Here is a 20,158-nt window from a genome sequence, read left to right as displayed (position 1 = left end):
CTCCTAAGGAAACCTCCCAAGGAAACCCCCCAGGGGCTTGCCTTTGAAAGGGCATCAAGTGCTACCCTGGCAGGAGATGGGCTCCTCTCTGGCCACTCCGCTCTCGGTGTGTCCCTGGGGCACTAGAGCAGTGTTCCTGGCCCCAGCAGGCTGCACGTGGCTGAACCCGCTGTCCTGCCCTTTCCCAGGTTCTGGGAATGTGCTCGGTTTGGGGCCCTGACTCTTTTGCCCTCCCTAGTTCTGTTCTGGCTCTGGCTGCCCATCACAGAGAGAAGCCGCTTCCCTCTGATTTTGAGGAATGCCAGCTCAGGAGGCCCTGGCATTTCAATCAGGTTTCTACAGCCCTTTCTTCCCTCGGAGAAGCCTTAGAAAGCATTTTCCCCCACCCCTGAGAAGCCCTGTCCCAGGGGACCAAGTCCTACTTTGTGCTCGGTGGCCATTGCAGAATGGTCTGCTTTCTTATTTGTATGGTCTCTGCAAATGTTTAATTTAAAAAGAAAAAAAGAAAAAAAAAACAGGAAATGACCTTTCTGGTATATTTGGAAAACAATTTGATGCTGTCATGGAATCTGCCTGAACGATGATGGCTAATAGCTGCAGAGTTGGAAAAGGCTGTGTAGCTCTTGGCAGAGCCTGGGGCCTCCTCAGTTTACAGAGCCGAAGGGAGAATTAAAAACTGAAGGAGAAGACGGCTTCCCGTGGGGAAACCTGACAGCACCCAGAGCAAGCACCTGCGAGAGCGCAGCCTTGACCCTGGGCCTCCGAGGGTCTGGGAAGCTGAGCACAGACTCTTCCTTCCTTCCCAGGCAATCAGGGTCACATGCCTGACAAGTGTCTAGACCTCTGGAAGGCCCCTAAACCTCCCCGAGATAAGGAAGAGCAAAAGAGCATTACCTTGGAGCACTGCCCCGAGCTCAAGCTGAGATAGGAGGTGTTCCATCACTTAGACCCACACTGGCTGCTGCCTCTCTGCCTGGATCACCCTCTGGCCAACTTTTCTGTAGCTTTCAGCCCCCAGTCACATTCTTAAGGAGGCCTTCCCTGACCAAACAACCTTTAACTGAGCCATCCGTACACACAGAAATCTCTCTTCTTCCACAGCACTCATCTCAATCTGTGATGGTGGATGTGCCTTTTTCCTTCTTTTTTTAAAAGTATAGTTGGGTTACAGTGTTTCAGGTGTACAGCAAAGTGATTGAGTCATGTACAGATACACATGTGTGTGTTTATACACATACATACATACAATTATTTTTTCAGATTCTTTTCCATTATAGGACATTATAGGATATTGACTATAGTTCCCTGTGCTATGTAGTAGGTCCTTGTCATTTTATGTTTTACATACAGTAGGATGTATCTGCTAATCCCAAATTCCATATTTATCCTTAATCCCCCCCTTTCCTTTTTGCTAACCATAAGTTTGTTTTCTATGTCTGTGAGTCTATTTCTGTTTTTTTGTTTGTTTGTTTGTTTTGGGTTTTTTTGGTCTTTTTGTCTTTTTAGGGCTGCACCCACGGCATATGGAGGTTCCCAGGCTAGGGATCTAATCGGAGCTGCAGTTGTCGGCCTACGCCACAGCCACAGCCATGCCAGATCCAAGCCACGTCTGTAACCTACACCACAGCTCTCGGTAACGCCAGATCCTTAACCCACTGAGTGAGGCCAGGGATTGAACCCGCAACCTCATGGTTCCTAGTTGGATTCATTTCTGCTGTGCCGCGACAGGAACTCCCTATTTCTGTTTCGTAAATAAACTCATTTGTATCATTATTTTGAATTCCACATATAAGCGATAGCATGTGATGCCTGTCTTTTGTCTTTCTCTAACTTCCCTTAGTAGTATGAATCTTTAGGTTCATCCATGTTGCTGCTAATGGCATTATTTCATTCTTTTTATGGATGAGTCATAGCCTATTGTGCATGTATACCACATCTTTATCCATTCATCAGTGGACATTTAAGTGGTTTCCATGTCTTTGCATATGTACTGTTAGGAACATAGGAGTGCATGGTATCTTTTCAAATTAGAATTTTCTCTGGATAAATGCCTAGGAGCGGGATTGCTCAACGTATGATAGCTCTCTTTTTAGTTTTTTAAGGAGTCGCCATACTGTTCTCCATGCTGGATGCACCAATTTACATTCCCACCAACAGTGTAGGAGGCTTCCCTTTTTTCCATACCCTCTCTTAGCATTTGTTATTTGTAGACTTGTTGATGATGGCCATTCTGACTGGTGTGAGGGCTGCCTCATTGTCGTTTTGATTTCCAGTGCCTGGCACATTGTAAATATCTTTTTAGTCTGTGTATACTAAAGACACAGTATATGTGTGGCATAAAAAAAGTGCTCAGTAAACACAGTGAATGAATGAATGAAATGTCAGGACTGGAAAAGATTGAGAGATATTTCAACCTTATTAGTTAGGTGTGGGGAAAGGAAGCTGGGAGAGAAGAGGGGACTCAGGGGAGTTTACCCTGAAGCAAGGAGACTGAGCCCGACCTTTCGTAATTGTTATAGTGCAACTGTTATAGCACAGGCTTTGCTGTAGCCTAGAATCTAGGCCATCTTCTATTATTCACTCATTCATTAAATATTCATTGAGCTTCTCAACTCTGTGCTAGGTCTTTCAGATATAGTGGTACACATGTCAGCCAGGGCACCACTTTGTAGAACTTATATTCACTCAGCACCATAAAACACAAAAGAAGGAAGTGTAAGTTTTGGCCTTTATGCAGCACTAAACAGAGAGTAAAAACAAAGAAGTTGGGAGAAAATGTCAGAGGACAGTTTTTTTTTTTGTCTTTTTGCCTTTTCTAGGGCCGCTTCTGCGGCATATGGAGGTTCCCAAGCTAGGGGTCTAATCGGAGCTGTTGCCGCCAGCCACAGCCACAGCAACTCGGGATCCAAGCCGAGTCTGCGAGCTACACCACAGCTCAAGGCAACTCTGGATCTTTAACCCACTGAGCAAGGCCAGGGATGGAACCCGCCACCTCATGGTTCCTAGTCGGATTCGTTAACCACCGAGCCACGACGGGAACTCCTCGGAGGACAGTTTTGCTGCTAAGTCCCCCTGTGAGAATGGACCGTAGTAATGACTTATGATCTGCATGCCTCTTACCTTCCGTGTACCTGAGGAGACTCTTTATGCACACGTTGTCCCATTGACCTCACGATAGCCCCCCGAGCAGGAGGTCTTATTGTTATCCCCGTGTTGCTAAAGAGAAAATTGGGATCCAGAAAAATGGAGTCGTCAAAGGTGTCCGAGCTAGTAAACAGGGACGCCAGGCTGCACGCCAGCACTAGATGCCTTCTGCCAACCCTACAGCCCCTCAGGTTTGTCATGTCACTGGGGACTCCAGCGAGTACAGCAAGGCGTGGCAGAAAGAGCTCTGGACCAGGAGCTTGGACTCCTGGATGAAGAAATTTGTGCAAGTTGCTTTCCCTTTCGGAAGCTCAGTTTCCCTAGCTATTAATGAAAGGCTTGTCTAGATAAGCTCAGGGAGCCTTTTTAGTTTGTTCATTTGTTTGTTTAATCTTTTTAGGGCCGCACCGGCAGCATATGAAAGTTCCCAGGCTAGGGGTCGAATCGTAGCTACAGCTGCTGGCCTACACCAGAGCCACAGCAACGCCAGATCCTTAACCCACTGGGCAAGGCCAGGGATCGAACCCACATCCTCATGGATCCTAGTTGGATTCAGTACCACTGAGCCACAATGGGAACTCCGTTTGGGTTTTTTTTTTTTTTTTTTAAGTTTTATTAAAATGCAGTTGGTGTACAATGTTGTGATCATTTATGCTATACAACGAAGTGACTCAGTTATACATAAACACATATCCCATTCTTCCAGATTCTTTTCCCATGTAAGTTATCTCAGAACATTGAGTTCCTTGAGCTATACAGCAGGTCCCCGGTCACACTTCATTCCATGCAAAGTAGTGTGCATGGACCAGTCCTAAACCCCCAATCCATCCATCCCCCCGCCACCTTCCCCTTTGGTAATCATATGTTTGGGTTTTTTAAAATTTTTATTATAGTTGATTTATAGTGTTCTGTCAGTTTCTGCTATACAACAGAGTGATCCAGTTATACAAATATACATTCTTTTTCTCACATTATCCTCCATCATGTTCCATACCAAGTGATTAGATGTAATTCTCTGTGCTCTACAGCAGGGTCTCATTGCTTATCCACTCCAAATGCAATAGTTTGCATCTGCTAACCCCAAACTCACCATCCCTCCCACTCCCTCCCCCTCTCGGCAACCACAAGTCTGTTCTCCAAGTCCATGAGTTTGTATCCTTTCTGTAGATAGGCTTATTTGTGCCATATATTGATTCCAGATATAACTGATATCATATGGTATTTATCTTTCTCTTTCTGACTTATTTCAGTTAGTATGAGAGTCTCTAGTTCCATCTGTATTGCTGCAAATGGCATCATTTCTTTTTTATGGCAGAGTAGTATTCCATTGTGTATATGTACCACATCTTCTTAATCCATTCATCTGTTGATGGACATTTAGGTTGTTTCCATGTCTTAGCTATTGTAAATAGTGCTGCAGTGAACGAAGGGGGTACATGTATCTTTTTCAAGGAAAGTTTTGTCCGAATATATGCCCAAGAGTGGGATTGCTGGATCATATGGTAATTCTGTATTTAGTTTTCCACCTCCATACTGTTTTCCATTGTGGTTTTACCAATTTACATTCCCACCAACAGTGCAGGAGGGTTCCCTTTTCACCACACCTTCTCCACATGTGTTATTTGTGGACTTATTAATGATGGCCATTCTGACTGGTGTGAGGTGGTACCTCATGGTAGTTTTGATTTACATTTCTCTAATAATCAGTGATGTTGAACATTTTTTCATGTGCCTGTTGGCCATCTGTATGTCTTCTTTGGAGAAATGTCTGTTCAGGTCTTTTGCCCATTTTTTTCATTGGGTTGTTGGCTTTCTTGCTGTTGAGTTGTATAAGTTCTTTGCCTATTTTAGAGATTAAACCCTTTTCAGTTGCTTCATTTGAAACGGTTTTCTCCCATTCTTTAAGTTGTCTTTTTTTTTTTTTTAATGGTTTCCTTTGCTGTGCAAAAGCTTGTGAGTTTAATTAGGTCCCATTGGTTTATTTTTGCTTTTATTTCTGTTGCCTTGGGTAACTGACCTGAGAAAACATTTGTAAGGTTGATGTCAGAGAATGTTTTGCCTGTGTTTTCTTCTAGGAGTTTGATGGTGTCATGTCTTACATGTAAGTCTTTGAGCCATTTTGAGTTTATTTTTGTGTATGGAGTAAGGGTTTGTTCTAGTTTCATTGATTTACGTGCAGCTGTGCAGTTTTCCCAGCACCACTTGCTGAAAAGACTTTTTCCCATTTTATATTCTTGGCTCCCTTGTCAAAAATTAATTGATGGTAGGTGCCTGGGGTTATTTCTGGGTTCTCTGTTCTGTTCCTTTGGTCTATATGTCTGTTTTGGTGCCAGTACCACACTGTCTTGATTACTGCACCTTTGTAATATTGCCTGAAGTCTGGGAGAGTTATGCCTCTTGCTTGGTTTTTGTTCCTCAGGATTGCTTTGGCAATTCTGGGTCTTTTATGGTTCCATATAAATTTTTGGATTGTTCGTTCTAGTTCTGTGAAAAATGTCATGGGTAATTTGATAGGGATTGCACTGAATCTGTAGATTGCTTTGGGTAGTATGGCCATTTTAACAATATTCATATTGCAACCCAGGAGCATGGAATATCTTTCCATCTCTTTGAATCCTCTTTAATTTCCTTGATTAATGTTTTATATTCTCAGCATATAAGTCTTTCACCTCCTTGGTCAGGTGTATTTCTAGGTGTTTAATTTTGGGGGGTGCCATTTTAAAATGTATTGTGTTTTTATATTCCTTTTCTAATATTTCATTGTTAGTATACAGAATTTCTGAATGTTAATCTCATATTCTTTTTCTAATATTTCATTGTTAGTACACAGATTTCCAAATGTTGATCTCGTATTCTGCTACATTGCTAAATTCGTTGATCAGCTCGAGTAGTTTTGTGTGGCGTCCTTAGGGTTTTCTTCTTGTGGTATCATGTCATCTGCATACAGTGAAAATTTTACCTCTTCTCTTGCAATTTGGATACCTTTTATTTCTTTTGTTTGTCTGATTGTTGTGGCTAGGACTTCCAATACTATGTTGAATAAAAGTGAGAGTGGGCATTCTTGTCTTGTTCCTGATTTTAGTGGGAAGGCTTTCAGCTCTTCTCCATTGAATATTATATTGACTGTGGGTTTGTCATAAATGGCTTTTATGATGTTAATGTATGTTCCCTTTATACCCACTTTGGTAAGAGTTTTTATCATGAATGGATGTTGGATTTTGTCAAATGCTTTTTCTATAGCCATTGAGATGGATCATGTGGCTTTTGGCTTTCCTTTATTAATGTTGTGCATTACATTGATTTGCATATGTTGAACCATCCTTGTGAACTTGGGATGAATCCCACTTGGTCGTGGTGTATGATGTTTTTTATGTGTTGTTGGACTCAATTGGCTACAATTTTTTTTTTTTTGCTTTTTCTAGGGCCAATCCCACGGCATATGGAGTTCCCAGGCTAGAAGTCTAATCAGAACTGTAGCCGCCAGCCTACACCAGAGCCATAGCAACGCGGGATCCAAGCTGCGTCTGCAACCTACACCACAGCTAACAGTAACGCAGGATCCTTGACCCACTGAGCAAGGCCAGGGATGGAACCCGCAACCTCATGGTTCCCAGTCGGATTCGTTAACCACTGCGCCACGACGGGAACTCCTGGCTACAATTTTGTTGACAATTTTGGCCTATAATTTTGTTGAAATATTGGCCTATAGTTTTCTTTTTTTGGTAGTATCTTTGGTTTTGGTATTAGGGTGATGGTGGCTTCATAAAATGTCTTTGGGATTATTCCTTTTTCTTCAGCCTTTTGGAAAAGTTTAGGAAGGATGGATATAAGTTCTTCTTTGTATGTTTGGTAGAATTTGCCTGTGAAGCAAATTCTGGTCTTGGCCTTTTGTTTGTAGGGAGTTTTTTTTTTTTTAATTACATATTCAATTTCATTTCTAGTGAGTGGTCTGTTCAATTGATCTTTGTCTTCTTTTTTTTTTGTCTTTTTGTTGTTGTTGTTGTTGTTGCTATTTCTTGGGCCGCTCCCGCGGCATATGGAGGTTCCCAGGCTAGGGGTTGAATTGGAGCTGTAGCCACCGGCCTACGCCAGAGCCACAGCAACTCGGGATCCGAGCCGCGTCTGCAACCTACACCACAGCTCACGGCAACGCCGGATCGTTAACCCACTGAGCAAGGGCAGGGACCGAACCTGCAACCTCATGGTTCCTGGTCGGATTCGTTAACCACTGCGCCACGACGGGAACTCCAGATCTTTGTCTTCTTGATTCAGTTTTGGTGGGCTGTATATCTCTAGAAGGTTGTTCATTTCTTCTAGGTTGTCAAATTTGTTAGCACGTAATTGTTCCTAGTATTCTTTTATGTTTTTTGTATTTCTTCAGTATTTGTTGAGATGTCTCCCTTTTCAATTCTCATTTTGTTTATTTGAGTTCTTTCTCCCCTCTTCTTGGTGAGTCTGGCCAGAGACTTGTCAATTTTGTTCACACTTTCAAAGAATCAGCTCTTGGTTTTATTGATCTTTTCTATTGTTTTTTGAATCTCTCTTTTATTGATTTCCTCTCTGATCATTGATTTCCTTCTTTCTGCTGACTTCAGGTTTTGTTTGTTCCTCTTTTTCTAATTCTTTTAGGTGGTAGGTTAAGTTGTTGATTTGAGATTTTTCTTTTTTGAGGAAGACCTGTATTACTATGAACTTCTTTTGCAGCATCCCATAGATTTTGAATGGTTGTGTTTTCATTATCATTTGTCTCTCTTTTTTTTTTTTTTTTTGCTTTTTTGCTTTTTTTAGGGCCGCATCCACGGCACATGGAGATTCCCAGGCTAGAGGTCCAATCGGAGCTGTAGCCACCAGCCTACACCACAGCCATAGTAGTGCAGGATCCGAGCTGTGTCTGCGACCTACACCACAACTCACAGCAGTGCTGGATCCTTAATCCACTGAGCGAGGTCAGGGATCAAACCCACATCCTCATGGATACTAGTCAGGTTCATAAACTGCTGAGCCACGGTGGGAACTCCCCTTCAAATGTATTTTCATTTCCCTTTTCTTTTTCTTCTACTTCTGGAATCCCTATTATGCATAGATTGGCCTGCTTTATATTATCCCATAGATCTCTCATATTGCTTTCTCGTGTTTTTTCATTTGGTTTTCTGTCTGCTATCCTTATTGGGTGATTTTCATTATTCTGTCTTTCAAGTCACTAATTCGTTCATCTGCATTATTCATTCTGCTCTTCAGTGCCTTTAACTCAGCTTACATCTCTGCAAGTGAATTTTCTAATTTTTCTTGGCTCGTCCTTATATTTTCTAGTTCCTTTCCAAAGTAATCTGCATTACTGTTCATATCCTCTCTTAATTCCTTCATATTTGCTCTTAATTCCCTCAGTATTTTCACTGTCTCCTTTTCAAACTTGGGGTCTGTTAGACTGCAGAGGTCTATTTCATTGTTTGCTCCTCCAGGTGAATTCTCCTGTTCTTTTAACTGGGAATGGTTCATGAGCTTCATCATTTTTGCTCATATTTTTCTTATTCTGTGAGTTTAGGGAGAGCAACTACTCACCTATAAAAGGCTGTTTATAGGTGAGAGCACCCCTGAGTTTTTTGTGAGGGCTTACTATTGATTTTTGGCATGAGTGCTGCTTTTGGTTTGGGTGCTTGCTGCCTCTTTCCTCAGTGTGTGCAGGCTGTTATCTCCTTGATGGGGTGCTGCACATTCTTCTGTGGAGATGGAGGCAGTGGGCAGAGCTAGTAGCCAGTGCCTGGTTGTTGGGCCTTTGACAGTGGCAAGGACCCACAGGAAGGTGGCACAGGCTACTCCTAGTTGTAGGTCCCTGGGAAGTGTCAGTGACCCTCAGGCAGGTGTGGCAGTGCCCAGGGTGTTTGGCAATGGCACTGGTAAGGTATGTGCATTCCCAGGGGAGTGAGAGCACAACGGGTGTTGCTCAGTTGCAGTGTCCTCCTCTGTGCCAGTCTCTGAGGTGACTGGGGCCACAGGTGCTGCCTCTTCACCGACCCCTGGTGGTGCCAGTGCACAGCCACCTGGAGTCTGAGGTGACTGTGGTGGTTTGCCCCAGTCACCTGTAGACCATGCAAGAGGTGCCCCATCAAGCTTAGCCCATGCAGGAGTTACCGCCTCCCATAGCCCAGGCAAGAGGGGCCTATCTCCCATAACCCCTCGCTCTGAGAGTCCACACGTGTGCAGTGAAAGATATTCCTATGGCGGCTGCCCCTCTTCCTCTTGCCACCCCCAGCAGTGGTGTCTTGCTTCTCCTACATGATTTCCTTGATTTACCTCCTCCTGGATTTCCTTGGCTGTGGCGCTCCACTTCCCAGTCCTTAGCACACCGCTCCCTAGACCCTCAGACTTTCTCCACACAGCCAACCATCGTCCTCTCCCTGGAACTGACCTCCAGAGCCTGAGTCACAGTGCCCAGCCCCCTTCCAAGCATCTCAGGCTGTTGTGTCCCAGGCGGTGGTACCAGTGGTCTGTGTGGCTCTCTCTCCGTTTTGCTTTCCTCAGTCCAGATGCTGCACTTTTCTCTGAGGCTTTGACGTCCCTCCTTCTCAGCTGTTCTCCCCATTGGTTAGGTGGCTTCTCAGGGTGTGGGTTCCTTTCCTCTTTCACAGCTCCTCTCAGCAGTGCAAGTCCCATCCTGATTCCTTTCTCTTTCTCTTCTCTTTTTCCTTTTCTTTTTCCTACCCAGTTATGTGGAGGGTTTCTTGCCCTTTTTGGAGGTTTAAGGTCTTCTGCCAGCATTCAGCAGATGTTCTGTGCAAATCGTTCTACATGTGGATGGTTTTTTTGTTTTGTTTTGTTTTTAATGTGTTTTTGGGAGAAGGTGAGCACCCTGTCTTAACTCCTACACCATCTTGATCACACCTCTCCAGATCCTTTTCCATATTTTGATTTTGAAGTCTGTGGGTCTTTTATATTTTGTAAATAAATTCCTTTGCATGATTTTTTTAGATTTCACATATAAGTGATATAAAATTATGTTTGTTTTACTCTTTCTGACTTATTTTGCTTAGTGTGATAATCTCTAGGTCCATCCATGTTGCTGCTAATGGCATTATTTCATTCTTTTTTATAGCTGAGTAATATTCCATTGTATATATGTACCATATATTCCTTACCCCTTCATCTGCCAGTGGACATATAGGTTGCCTCCGTTTTCTTGGTTATTATAAATAGTGCTGCAGTTAACATTGGGGTGCATGTATCTTTTTGAAGTAGGGTTTTCTCTAGGTACAAATGGTTCTGATATAAGTGGAAAAAATTAATTTAGGTGATATCTAATGCATACCTCATAGCAAATAAATTCCAGATCAACCAAAGATTTAAATGTGAAGAATAAAACCATGAAAGTACCAGAAATGAACAAGGGAGAATTCTTTACCAATCTCAGGGTGGGGAAAATATTTCTAAGTATGATCCAGAACCCAGCAAACATAAAATAAGATATGGATCAGTTTAACTACATGAATGGGGGAAAAAAATAGTGTGCATGAGGAAAAATGTCAAAAATAAAGTCAGAGAACAAATAACATGTTAAAAAATACTTATAGGAGTTCCCGTCGTGGCTCAGTGGAAATGAATCTGACTAGCATCCATGAGGACACAGATTCTATCCCTGGCCTTACTCAGTGGGTTAAGGATCCGGCGTTGTCGTGAGCTGTGGTGTAGGTCACAGGTGTGGCTCGGATCTGGCATTGCTGTGGCTGTGGTGTAGGCCGGTGGCTGTGGCTTCAATTAGACCCCTAGCCTGGTAACCTCCATATGCCAAGGGTGCGGCCCTGAAAAGACAAAAAAAAAAAAAACCCAAAACAAAACAAAAAAACCACTAGCAATGCCTCTTAAGACAAAAGACTGATTGTCTTAACATATAAAGAATGCCTACAAATCGATACGAAAAAGTGCTATAATCTAATAGAAAAACGGACAAAAGACTTTGAATAAACATTGCACAGAGGGCATTCCCAGGTGATCTAGTGGTTAGGATCTGGCGCTTTCACTGCTGCAGCCCAGGTTCAGTGCCTGAACTGGGAACTGAGATCCCACATCAAGCCACTGCACACAGTAGCCAAAACAAACAAAAACATTGCACAGGGAAGGAAATAAATATACATGGAAACATGCTCAGTTTCACAGCAGGAGCAGTACAAGCTGAAAAAGCCAGGTACTGTCTATATCTTTCAGATTAGAGGGAAAAAAACTGTTGAATTTTTAAAAATTCACCTATCCTTTAGTGTGGCAGTTCTATGTTTATGGACACCCCCTGATGTTCATCAGTCGAGAAATAACTCAGTCTACACAAGTGAGACCAGAAATAGAATGCAGCCAATTAAAAAAAAAAAAGATTGCCCTAAAAAAATAAAAATAAAAACTTTAAAAAAATTTACCTTGTCGTATAAGGACTTTGTTTCTAGGGGTTTTTATATAATCAGCGCTGTGATGGCTTCAGTGTGATCTGGAATTATTTCCAGGATATATCTGAAATGAAAAAAAGCAAGATGGAAAACAACTTTTTGTTTTAAATAAAAGCAAAAGGAAGGGAGAGAGGGCAGGAGAGAATGTGTATGTTGTCTGGACTATCTTGGAAAGACAAGAAAGTGCTTGCCTTGGGGAAGGTGTCTGCGTCCAGGGGGCCACTAAGCTCTTACTCATCTTCCTTTTGTACCTTTTTTTTTGGCCATCCTGAAGCATACAGAGTTCCCGGGTCAGGAATCAGATCTGAGCTGCAGTTGCGACCTAAGCCACAGCCACAGCAATGCTGTGTCCTTTAACCCACTTTGCCAGGCTAGGGATTGAACCTGCACCCTGGCACTGCAGAGACTGATCCTGTTGTGCCACAGCGGAAATTCCCCTTCTGTACCTTTTGAATTTCATACCATATGCACACATAGTCAAAAATGAAATAATTTAAAGTGAATGCTTTTCACTGTAAAAAATCATTTCTAATTTGAATATCAATTTGTGATTATGTCGTTGGAATTCTTCATTTAACAGTCTGTGTGAACATTTCCCCTTGTCTCTTAAAAAATTCACCACAATACCTGAATGGTACTTAATTTGTATATAAATATGTGTATATTTCTCTGTTGTCCATTTGAGACATTTGACGTGTCCTTAAGGAGCTCATTTTGGGGTATTTAGTTCTTTGACTATTATAAGTAACACTGTGATGAACATCTCTGAACATTTATCCTCATGCACAACGTGGATTACTTTCTTAGAATAACGTATTATAAGCCAACTTAGTGGCTTGCTTGAAGACATGAAAAAAGTTGAGGTTTCTTTTTTTGTCTTTTTGCCATTTCTTGGGCCGCTCCCACGGCATACGGAGGTTCCCAGGCTAGGGCTCCAATCGGAGCTGTAGCTGCTGGCCTACTCCAGAGCCACAGCAATGCAGGATCCAAGCCGCATCTGCAACCTACACCACAGCTCACGGCAACGCTGGATCCTTAACCCACTGAGCAAGGACAGGGATCGAACCCAAAACCTCATGGTTTCTAGTCGGATTCGTTAACCACTGTGCTACGACGGGAACTCCAAGTTGGGGTTTCTTGATGCGTCTTGTCAGTTCCCCCTCAGAGAGGTCCTGGCACTTCATTGTCTGGAAGGACCATTTTCTGATGCAGTTTCCAACTCTGAGGATTCTTTCCTTCCTCCACTTGTTGTTGACTCTTAAGAGCAGAGCATGAGGGGAGAATATGAATGTTGAAGAAAAATGAGATTGTGTGCTTGCGCTGCAGGTGTCAGCGAGCTCCCCAGGCCCACAAACCCCAGACCCATCTTTGGAATGGCCTTTCCCTGGGGGATGGGGGCGGCAGCGGAGCGCTGCTGCTGGCCTCAGTTAGGGGTTTCCAGGATTGGGTCTTGAGCCCAGCACCCTTCCCTTTCCAAGACAGGAAAGTCAGCTGGGCAAGGGCAGGAGCCAAAGCCCCAGGGTGTCTGTTCCAGCAGGAGGCTGGCCTTGTAGATGGAACCCGTAACTCCATCCATCCCACAGTGGCGATGCTGGAGATCCGGGACTGGAACCTCAGCACAGCCGCCTGCGGCGGACAGAGGCCTTTCCCACCGGTCCTGAGGAGGAGTCACTCTATCGTTCCACAGATAGGGGAAGAGAGATGCTGGGAAGGTAGGTAGACAGACGGACTCAGATTTAATGTGCTCAACAAATGCCTGTCTGAGATTTACTTTGCCAGGATTAGGCCTTCAGTCTAGCCTGGTGAAAATCCAGACAGAAATACCCATTCTTGAGGGCCCAACACCCCAGTTGGAGGAAGAGGGCTGAGGAGACGGGGCTCGGGAGCTGGTGTGACCTGCCAGGGTCCGTCCTTCCCACCGGCAGGTACGGGTCCACCGGAGACTTTCCTAAGTCATGGTTGTAAAGTCACCGCCCTGACCTCAGAGGCCTCTGTGGCAGTTTACTAAGCGAGATGTGGAAACATAAGGTGGTAAATGTTGCCTTTACTATTACTGTTAGAACTGTCGCTGTAATTTGTATCCGGTGTCATTACTGTTATTGCAGCTGGACACTCCCCTGTTCTGAAGCTTTGAGCAGTTTCCCCAGAGGGAGAGAGTAGATGTGAAAGTTCTGGGACCTACAGAACCACCACCCCTGGGACGTCAGAGAGTTGGGGCGGGAGGGGGTGTTTTGTTGTGTTGTGTTTTATTGCTGAGAAGGAGCCAAAGCACAACTAGGGCAACTTCTTTCTCTCAAGACAGCTTAGAAAATAGGCGGGGTGCACCCTCTGCTGGAGCTGATAGGGGTTGCCTTAGACGGAAATCTGGCCCTGCCTTTACTCTCTTTTACGGAAGGGGTCATGGAGGCTCAGAGAAGGGGCAGTTTTGCTCAAGATCTGGTGGTACAGCCAGGTTCATAGCTCAAGATCATGGCTCATGTTCTTTTTTCTCTTTCTACTACAGGACACCTCCCTGTCTCCCCGTCTGATCTTTGAGTGCCCCTAATGTATTCTTACAGGTGTCTCCTCTGAGCTACGTGTTGTGGGGGTGATGTGGGTCCAGCCCTCCATACTGGCCAGCCCCTTTTCTCTCCCCCGCTCCATCTCTCTCTTTCTCTCTCTCTCTCTCTCTCTCACACACACACACACAGCACTTACTGAGCCCCACCCTGGGCACTTTCTGCCAATGTCAGTTACTTTCTGAAAGTGTTGCGCAATAACCTGGGCTTATAAAAACTCCTGCCATTATAAACACATAGTCTTAGAAATGAAGGTTCCCCTAAGTCACGAGTTACCACATTTGGGAAGGTTGTTTTTGAGGAGTTTTTTGTTTTGTTTTGTTTGGTATCCGCTGTCTTTTCTCATAGAAACTGGATTTTCTTTAAGGTGTTGTTTTGCAACCTGCGTTTTTCAGTTAACAGTTTATCTCAGACACTTTCCCATGCCAAGTACAGGTCCATTTGGTGCAGGGTTTTTTTTGTGGGTTTTTTTTTTTTTTGATGAATACTTTATAATTCATGTAATGCCTAGTCTTTTGAGGGACATTTGGGAGCTTCCCTATCCCTGACCATGTGCAGTAAACACCCTAACACTATAGAGAGCATTGGCATTTGCCTCCACCTGCCCCCCACCAGCTTCCTAACTCAGGGCTTACCCAGTTAGCCAGAGTCCATGTCCTGACTGTGTGATTTGCTTGCTTTCAGAAAACCATAGGTGCTCAAAGGGAAATAGTTGCATCCTCTTAGCAGATGAGACTTTTAGGTGTGTGTGTATATATATATATAGCTTATATATATATAGCTTATATATATATAGTGTTTATATATATAGCTTATATATATATATAGCGTATATATATAGCTTATATATATATATAGCGTATATATATAGCTTATATATATGTAGCATATATATATACCTTTTATATATAGGTAGCTTATATATATATATATATGAGCAATACCCATTGTTGACAAGGGTGCAGATAAATGGACAGTCTCATGGGCTGCGGGTGGGAATACTGGACTTTTAAGTTTCATTTCCTCATTTTTTTAAGTTGTTATAAATACCCCAGTGGCATTCAGGAAGGTAACTTGGAAATGTGTCAAAACATGCGTCTTATTTCACCCTTCCCTTTAGCTTAGTAATTCTGCTTCTAGGAATAAAAGGAAGTAACTAGACACAGGAACAGATATTTACATAAAGACCTAGTGTGTCTATAATGGGAGGAAATGGGAAGGTATCTCCATGTTCACTTCTAGGGGGCTTATCAAATAAATCATGGTGCATCCAAGTACATATGTATGAAAATCAAGACCATAATGACACGTTCTAGGGTGTCTCAAGCAGTCAGCTTTAATACAGTGCGTAGCATGATCTCCAGATCCTTTTTTACATGTACATGGCTCTTCTTTATATACGTGGGTCTCTGTTCTCTCCCTGGCTGGAAAGTCAGCCAGCGGTGTGTCAACCTCCATCTCTGCAGCAATAACTCCTTCCTGTCCTTCCTCTCCATCCCTTCCCCTGTCTCTCTTGGGCGCTCCAGCCCCCTCGTTCCCTCTCCCTTTGGAGAGCTCATAGCCATGGCTCACGTGGCCAAACAGAGCTCTTAATCCCCACCCACCTTCACTCCCCATCTCACAAATGACACTTCTGTCCATCTCCTTACTTATGCCGAAAGCTCACTGCCCCATCAGCCAGGCACCAGGTCCTGTCGATTCATCCTCCGGATAACATCTAGAGCCCGTCTGCCCATCCTCACCTCTTTCTTCCACCCACTGTCCTGTCCCACCTGAATTGGTACAGGGGCCCCCTAACTGGCCCCCTTCCAGGCCTTCTCATCCCAAGTGCCAGGGTCATCTTCGAAAATGCTGATCTGATCATTCAGGAGCCCAAACCCATCAGGGACCAAGCCACAGATGTGATCAGCCCCAACTAGCTCAGCAGCATCCTTGGGGTCTTGGCTCTCCCCCCGCCCCCACCAGCCCACTGCTCTTCCAGTTCTTCCATCCCCCCGCCCCTCACATCTGAGTGCCTTCACACCTGCTCTGTTCTTCCCTCCTTGTCTAGACTGTGCCTATTCCTCTTTGGATCTCAGCTAAAAGTCCTGACACACACACACACACCCCCAGCCTCGGTCAGGCCCTGGTAGTCACTCCAGCATCTTGCCTTCTTCCTAGAAGCCCTGAGCACTGTGATAATGATGTAGGTATTAGGTAATGACCCTAACTTACCTGGCAGACTAGAACCTCCCTGAGGGCAGGGACCATGACTGGCTTGTTTGTCACTGCAGCTGTGGCACCTCTCCCCTCCTGGTACCTGATACTGATATGCCCATGTCGAGGGTTTATCACTGACTTTACTGAGGAGGCAGAAGATGTCCTTTAGCATGCTGGTGGGGGGTTGGGGTGTGAAATTACAGTTGACTGATTCTGTTCTTTGTAGTTTGTTTTGTCTTCAGTGATCAAGGCGATAACTCTCATTTTGTGAAAAGACAGTGCTGGGGCCCCGGGCTGAGTCTTCTGTGCAGGATGCACCTGGCTTCACCTCTCCCCTCCTGCCTTTGTCCCCACAGGCCTGCAGAGCGATGCGACGGGCATGATGGAGGTCGAGTCGTCCTACTCGGACTTCATCTCCTGTGACCGGACGGGCCGTCGGAACGCCGTTCCTGACATCCAGGGAGACTCCGAGGCCGTGAGCGTGCGGAAGCTGGCTGGTGACATGGGCGAGCTGGCCCTCGAGGGGGCAGGTGAGCACCCACAGTCTTCAGGCCCTCCTGGTGTGAGAGACCCTCTCCTGGGCTCCAGGGCTGGCCTCCAAGTCCTAAACTGCCCCCTCTTTATCTCATGGTCCCTTCTGCTGGAACCACCCTCCTGCCGCACACCCCCCACCCCACCCTCCCTGGGAGGCCTCAGTCAGCCCTCCCTTGTCATGTGGCCCGGGAGCCTCCCCAGGTCTCAGCCTGCTCACCTCTGGCCTCTGACCCAGCCTGAGGAGAGGACTCCTGCTTCCTGGAAGTCCTTGCTCCCCTCTCAGACTCTTGCTGCCCTGCCTGGCTCGCTTTTCCCTCTTTCTTAGAGACCAAGACTGCTCTGCTGAGAAGCCTCTGGCCGCATCCCCCTCACTGGCTGGGAAGGCGCCTCTTTCCCAGCTGCCTCCTCGACCCCACTTAGCACAGGGCCCCTCCTCCAGGTCCACATCCTGGGCCTTCGGTGCCTGGTGGCGTCTGGCATGTGGTGGAGGTGCCTAGTCAGTGGCTGTTCCCGGCCTGGCATGTCCAGCTGCTAGGCCAGGCCCACTGCCAGGGCTTCTGCGTCTGCTCTAGGAGACTGTTTTCTGTCTCCCTTAACCTTGCTGTAGCCACTCAGCCACCCATCCAGCTCTCTAGTACCTGCTCCCCCGTCCAAGTCCAGGTCCCTGAGGCTGTCCTGGTGTCAGCCCACCAGGGTGACAGGGACAGTTAAAAAGGGGCCCTGAGCAAGGAGCAGTGCTCACTGCGATGCACTGAAACACCCGTGGGGGTGCACAGGCCGGAGCGACTGGCCGAGGAGCTTGCAGCAGGCCCTGGGGGCAGCTGCGTCCAGTCCAGCAGCCTCACCCAGGGAGTGGGAACGTGGAGAATGCAGATTCTGCTCCTCCAGGCCCCGGAGCATCTCTTTGCTTAAAGCTCCCGGGAGACTGAGGCACCGCCAGGGCAGGGAGGAGCCTCCCCAAGTCACGTATGTAAACCTTTGCCATCCCCGATATCTCCTCCCGTGGGGAGCACAGATCTCTCTTTACTTGGCAGAGTAATGAGACGTAAACAGGCAGCAGGCCATGAAGGGATGTGACTGGGTAAGTTTCCAAATCCTGCTCTGAAAGCGACCCTGAGGGAGGCCCCAGGGTGCCGGGTGGTGAGGAAAGTGCTTGGGGACGTTGTCACTGGGCCAGGGCGGAGCTGGCACTGGCAGAGAGGGAGCCTTAGCCCTGGCTGAGCTGTTCCCACCTGCCAGGTGACCACAGAGGGGCAGAGGTGTCCTGTCCCTACCCTCACTTCCTAGATCAGGAAGCAGAGGCTCAGAGAGTCGAGGTCCCCCAGCAAGGAAACGGCGGCACAGCAGTGACGGGGACGTCTAACAATGTTCCTGCTGTCTAGGGCGCGGCTCAGGGCCAGCTGAGGCATCACCAGCTGGGAAATGTGCCCAAGTACAGTCTGCTTGGCCAGGCTTCTGGTGGGCCGGAAGGACCCTCTGTGCCCGCACCTTTGCTCCAGGCACCGCCCCAGGATAGGAGGCGGGGGGGTGGGGTGTCCAGGTTCTGCCTGCCTGCCTGGCACCCCTTCCAAGGCCAGCTGTGAGGGCAGATTGAGGCTGCAGCGTGTCAGGTCTTTACCAACTCTAGAGTGCACTCTTTTAGTGGCAGGGTTCTAGTTCATGGAAGGGACCCTGGCTCCCTCCGCCACTTGACTCTGAGGAACTCAGTTCGACCTCCCTGAGCCTCACTTTTCTCCTCCATTTCATAACATGGCCCTCATCTTGCTTCCAGGCTGCTGTGCAGACTGCACGGCAAGTTCTTGCCCGGCTACAGCTGACACAGGGTCGTTTCTCCTTGGTCACGGGAAGGGCAGAGACAGAGCCTTAGAGGGAGGTGGGGGTGGTCTGGGGAGGAACACAGCACAGCGCAACAGCCACAGGCCACCCCTGTGCTGCTGAGCTGGCCTCGTCTGAGACCCTTTTCTGACCCACAACGACCCCTTGCTGAGCTCCCCGTTACACGCGGGGGCCGCACACCGCCCTCTTCCCCTGAGGAGCCCACACCATGGTTCTGAGCCTCCACGGCCCCGGGCCTGATGCTTTTAGCATGCAGCCAAAGTTCTGGCCTTTGACTTGCACTGTACGGGTGACGGCGCACGCATTTCCTTTGTAGAAATTAGCATGTATAGACCAGGCTCACCTTCCCTTTGGCCACCCACCCCCCCCCCCGAACCAGCCCCCGTTCTGCACTATGGCCAGGCCCTTCTAGCTCCCATTCTATGCATTAAGTTGGTGTATGTGCTCCTTCCTCTCTCCTCTGCAGAAGGACAGGCGGAGGGGGGCACCCCAGACAAAGAAGCGAGCAACCAGCCCCAGAGCAGCAATGGGACCACCTCCTCCTGAACGTGGCCTTGCCTGAGGCGGCTGGAAGAGACGCGCTGTGGACGGGAGCCCTGGACTGGCCAGGCAGCCTGTCCTCTGAGCAGAGTGTGCCAGGCAAGCCAGGCCCGACTGAAAGGCAGGCCCTGGAGGCTCCGGCCCCACCAGGGGAAGGCCCTGTCCACACCCCCAGGCTCCCCGCTCCCACCTCCTCACTGCACCGGGTGCACATCCAGACACTCTACGCACGGGATGGTGTTTATCCAGCGGGCGCTGGGACTCAGCGGCTGGGTCCTGCCCGCCTGGGGCAGCGGTCTGGGCAGGGACCACGTCCTGGTTCTGCCCCGTCCTTTCCATCCCCGGCCTTCTGTGTCAAGACCTTCTTACCCCTTTTCTAAAAAGCACTTTTAAACTTTTTAAAAACTTTAAACCTTTTCTCAGCAGAGAGGGAGGGAGCTGACAATTAACCTTTTTTTGGAAACCATTGTAAGCTAAACTCTTCGACCGTCTATGCAGCTCTGAGGTTCCCTCATGGAGCTTCACAGATCCATTTTTTAGGGAAGGGATTTTGTGCTCAAAACTATCTGATTAGCTGTTTGCCCTTTCTACCCAGACAAATGACACCTAGGAGCCAGGAAATAAATGCAGATGATTTGTGTGACTGGTCTAAGAGGATCATTTCCCCTTTAACTCGCAAGAGCAGGCCTGGGCCTTGTTTCCCCAGTTAGCTGGGACCCATCGCCACCCAGGGCGCCCACAGAACGAAGTGCCTATGAAGATGCCGAGGTTCCGCAGAGGCCAGCACCCCTCCTCGGCCCGGGAGCTGATGAATCATCTTCCACATCACCCTCTGTCGCCCCAGGCCGCAGCTTCGGGAACCCAAAAGGAAGATTTTCCTTGTAGGACCTACAGCAGAGGGCAGTTAAGAGTTCGGGGAGC

At 46.9% G+C, this 20,158-nt stretch overlaps 1 protein-coding gene across 5 annotated transcripts in view; it reads left to right on the top strand.

The window, feature by feature from the left end:
- The window catches only part of PKIG (cAMP-dependent protein kinase inhibitor gamma), a 114,527-nt gene extending 94,647 nt beyond the window's left edge, over window positions 1-19,880 (top strand). For 4 of the 5 annotated variants that reach the window (XM_047771044.1, XM_047771043.1, XM_047771045.1 and 1 more), the window contains exons 3-4: window positions 16,684-16,857; window positions 19,164-19,880. In XM_047771044.1, coding sequence (XP_047627000.1) covers window positions 16,707-16,857; window positions 19,164-19,243 — 231 coding nt within the window. In that variant the 5' untranslated portion in view covers window positions 16,684-16,706 and the 3' untranslated portion in view covers window positions 19,244-19,880. Of the gene's footprint in view, window positions 1-13,153; window positions 13,283-16,683; window positions 16,858-19,163 lie in introns of those variants that run through there. The other variant, XM_047771042.1, reaches the window with a different exon arrangement.
- Window positions 19,881-20,158: the final 278 nt, after the last annotated feature.

This window comes from Phacochoerus africanus, chromosome 3 (genome assembly GCF_016906955.1).
Source record: "Phacochoerus africanus isolate WHEZ1 chromosome 3, ROS_Pafr_v1, whole genome shotgun sequence".
Classification (NCBI taxonomy): Eukaryota; Metazoa; Chordata; class Mammalia; order Artiodactyla; family Suidae; genus Phacochoerus; species Phacochoerus africanus.
This window is presented reverse-complemented; position numbering and strand designations above follow the sequence as displayed.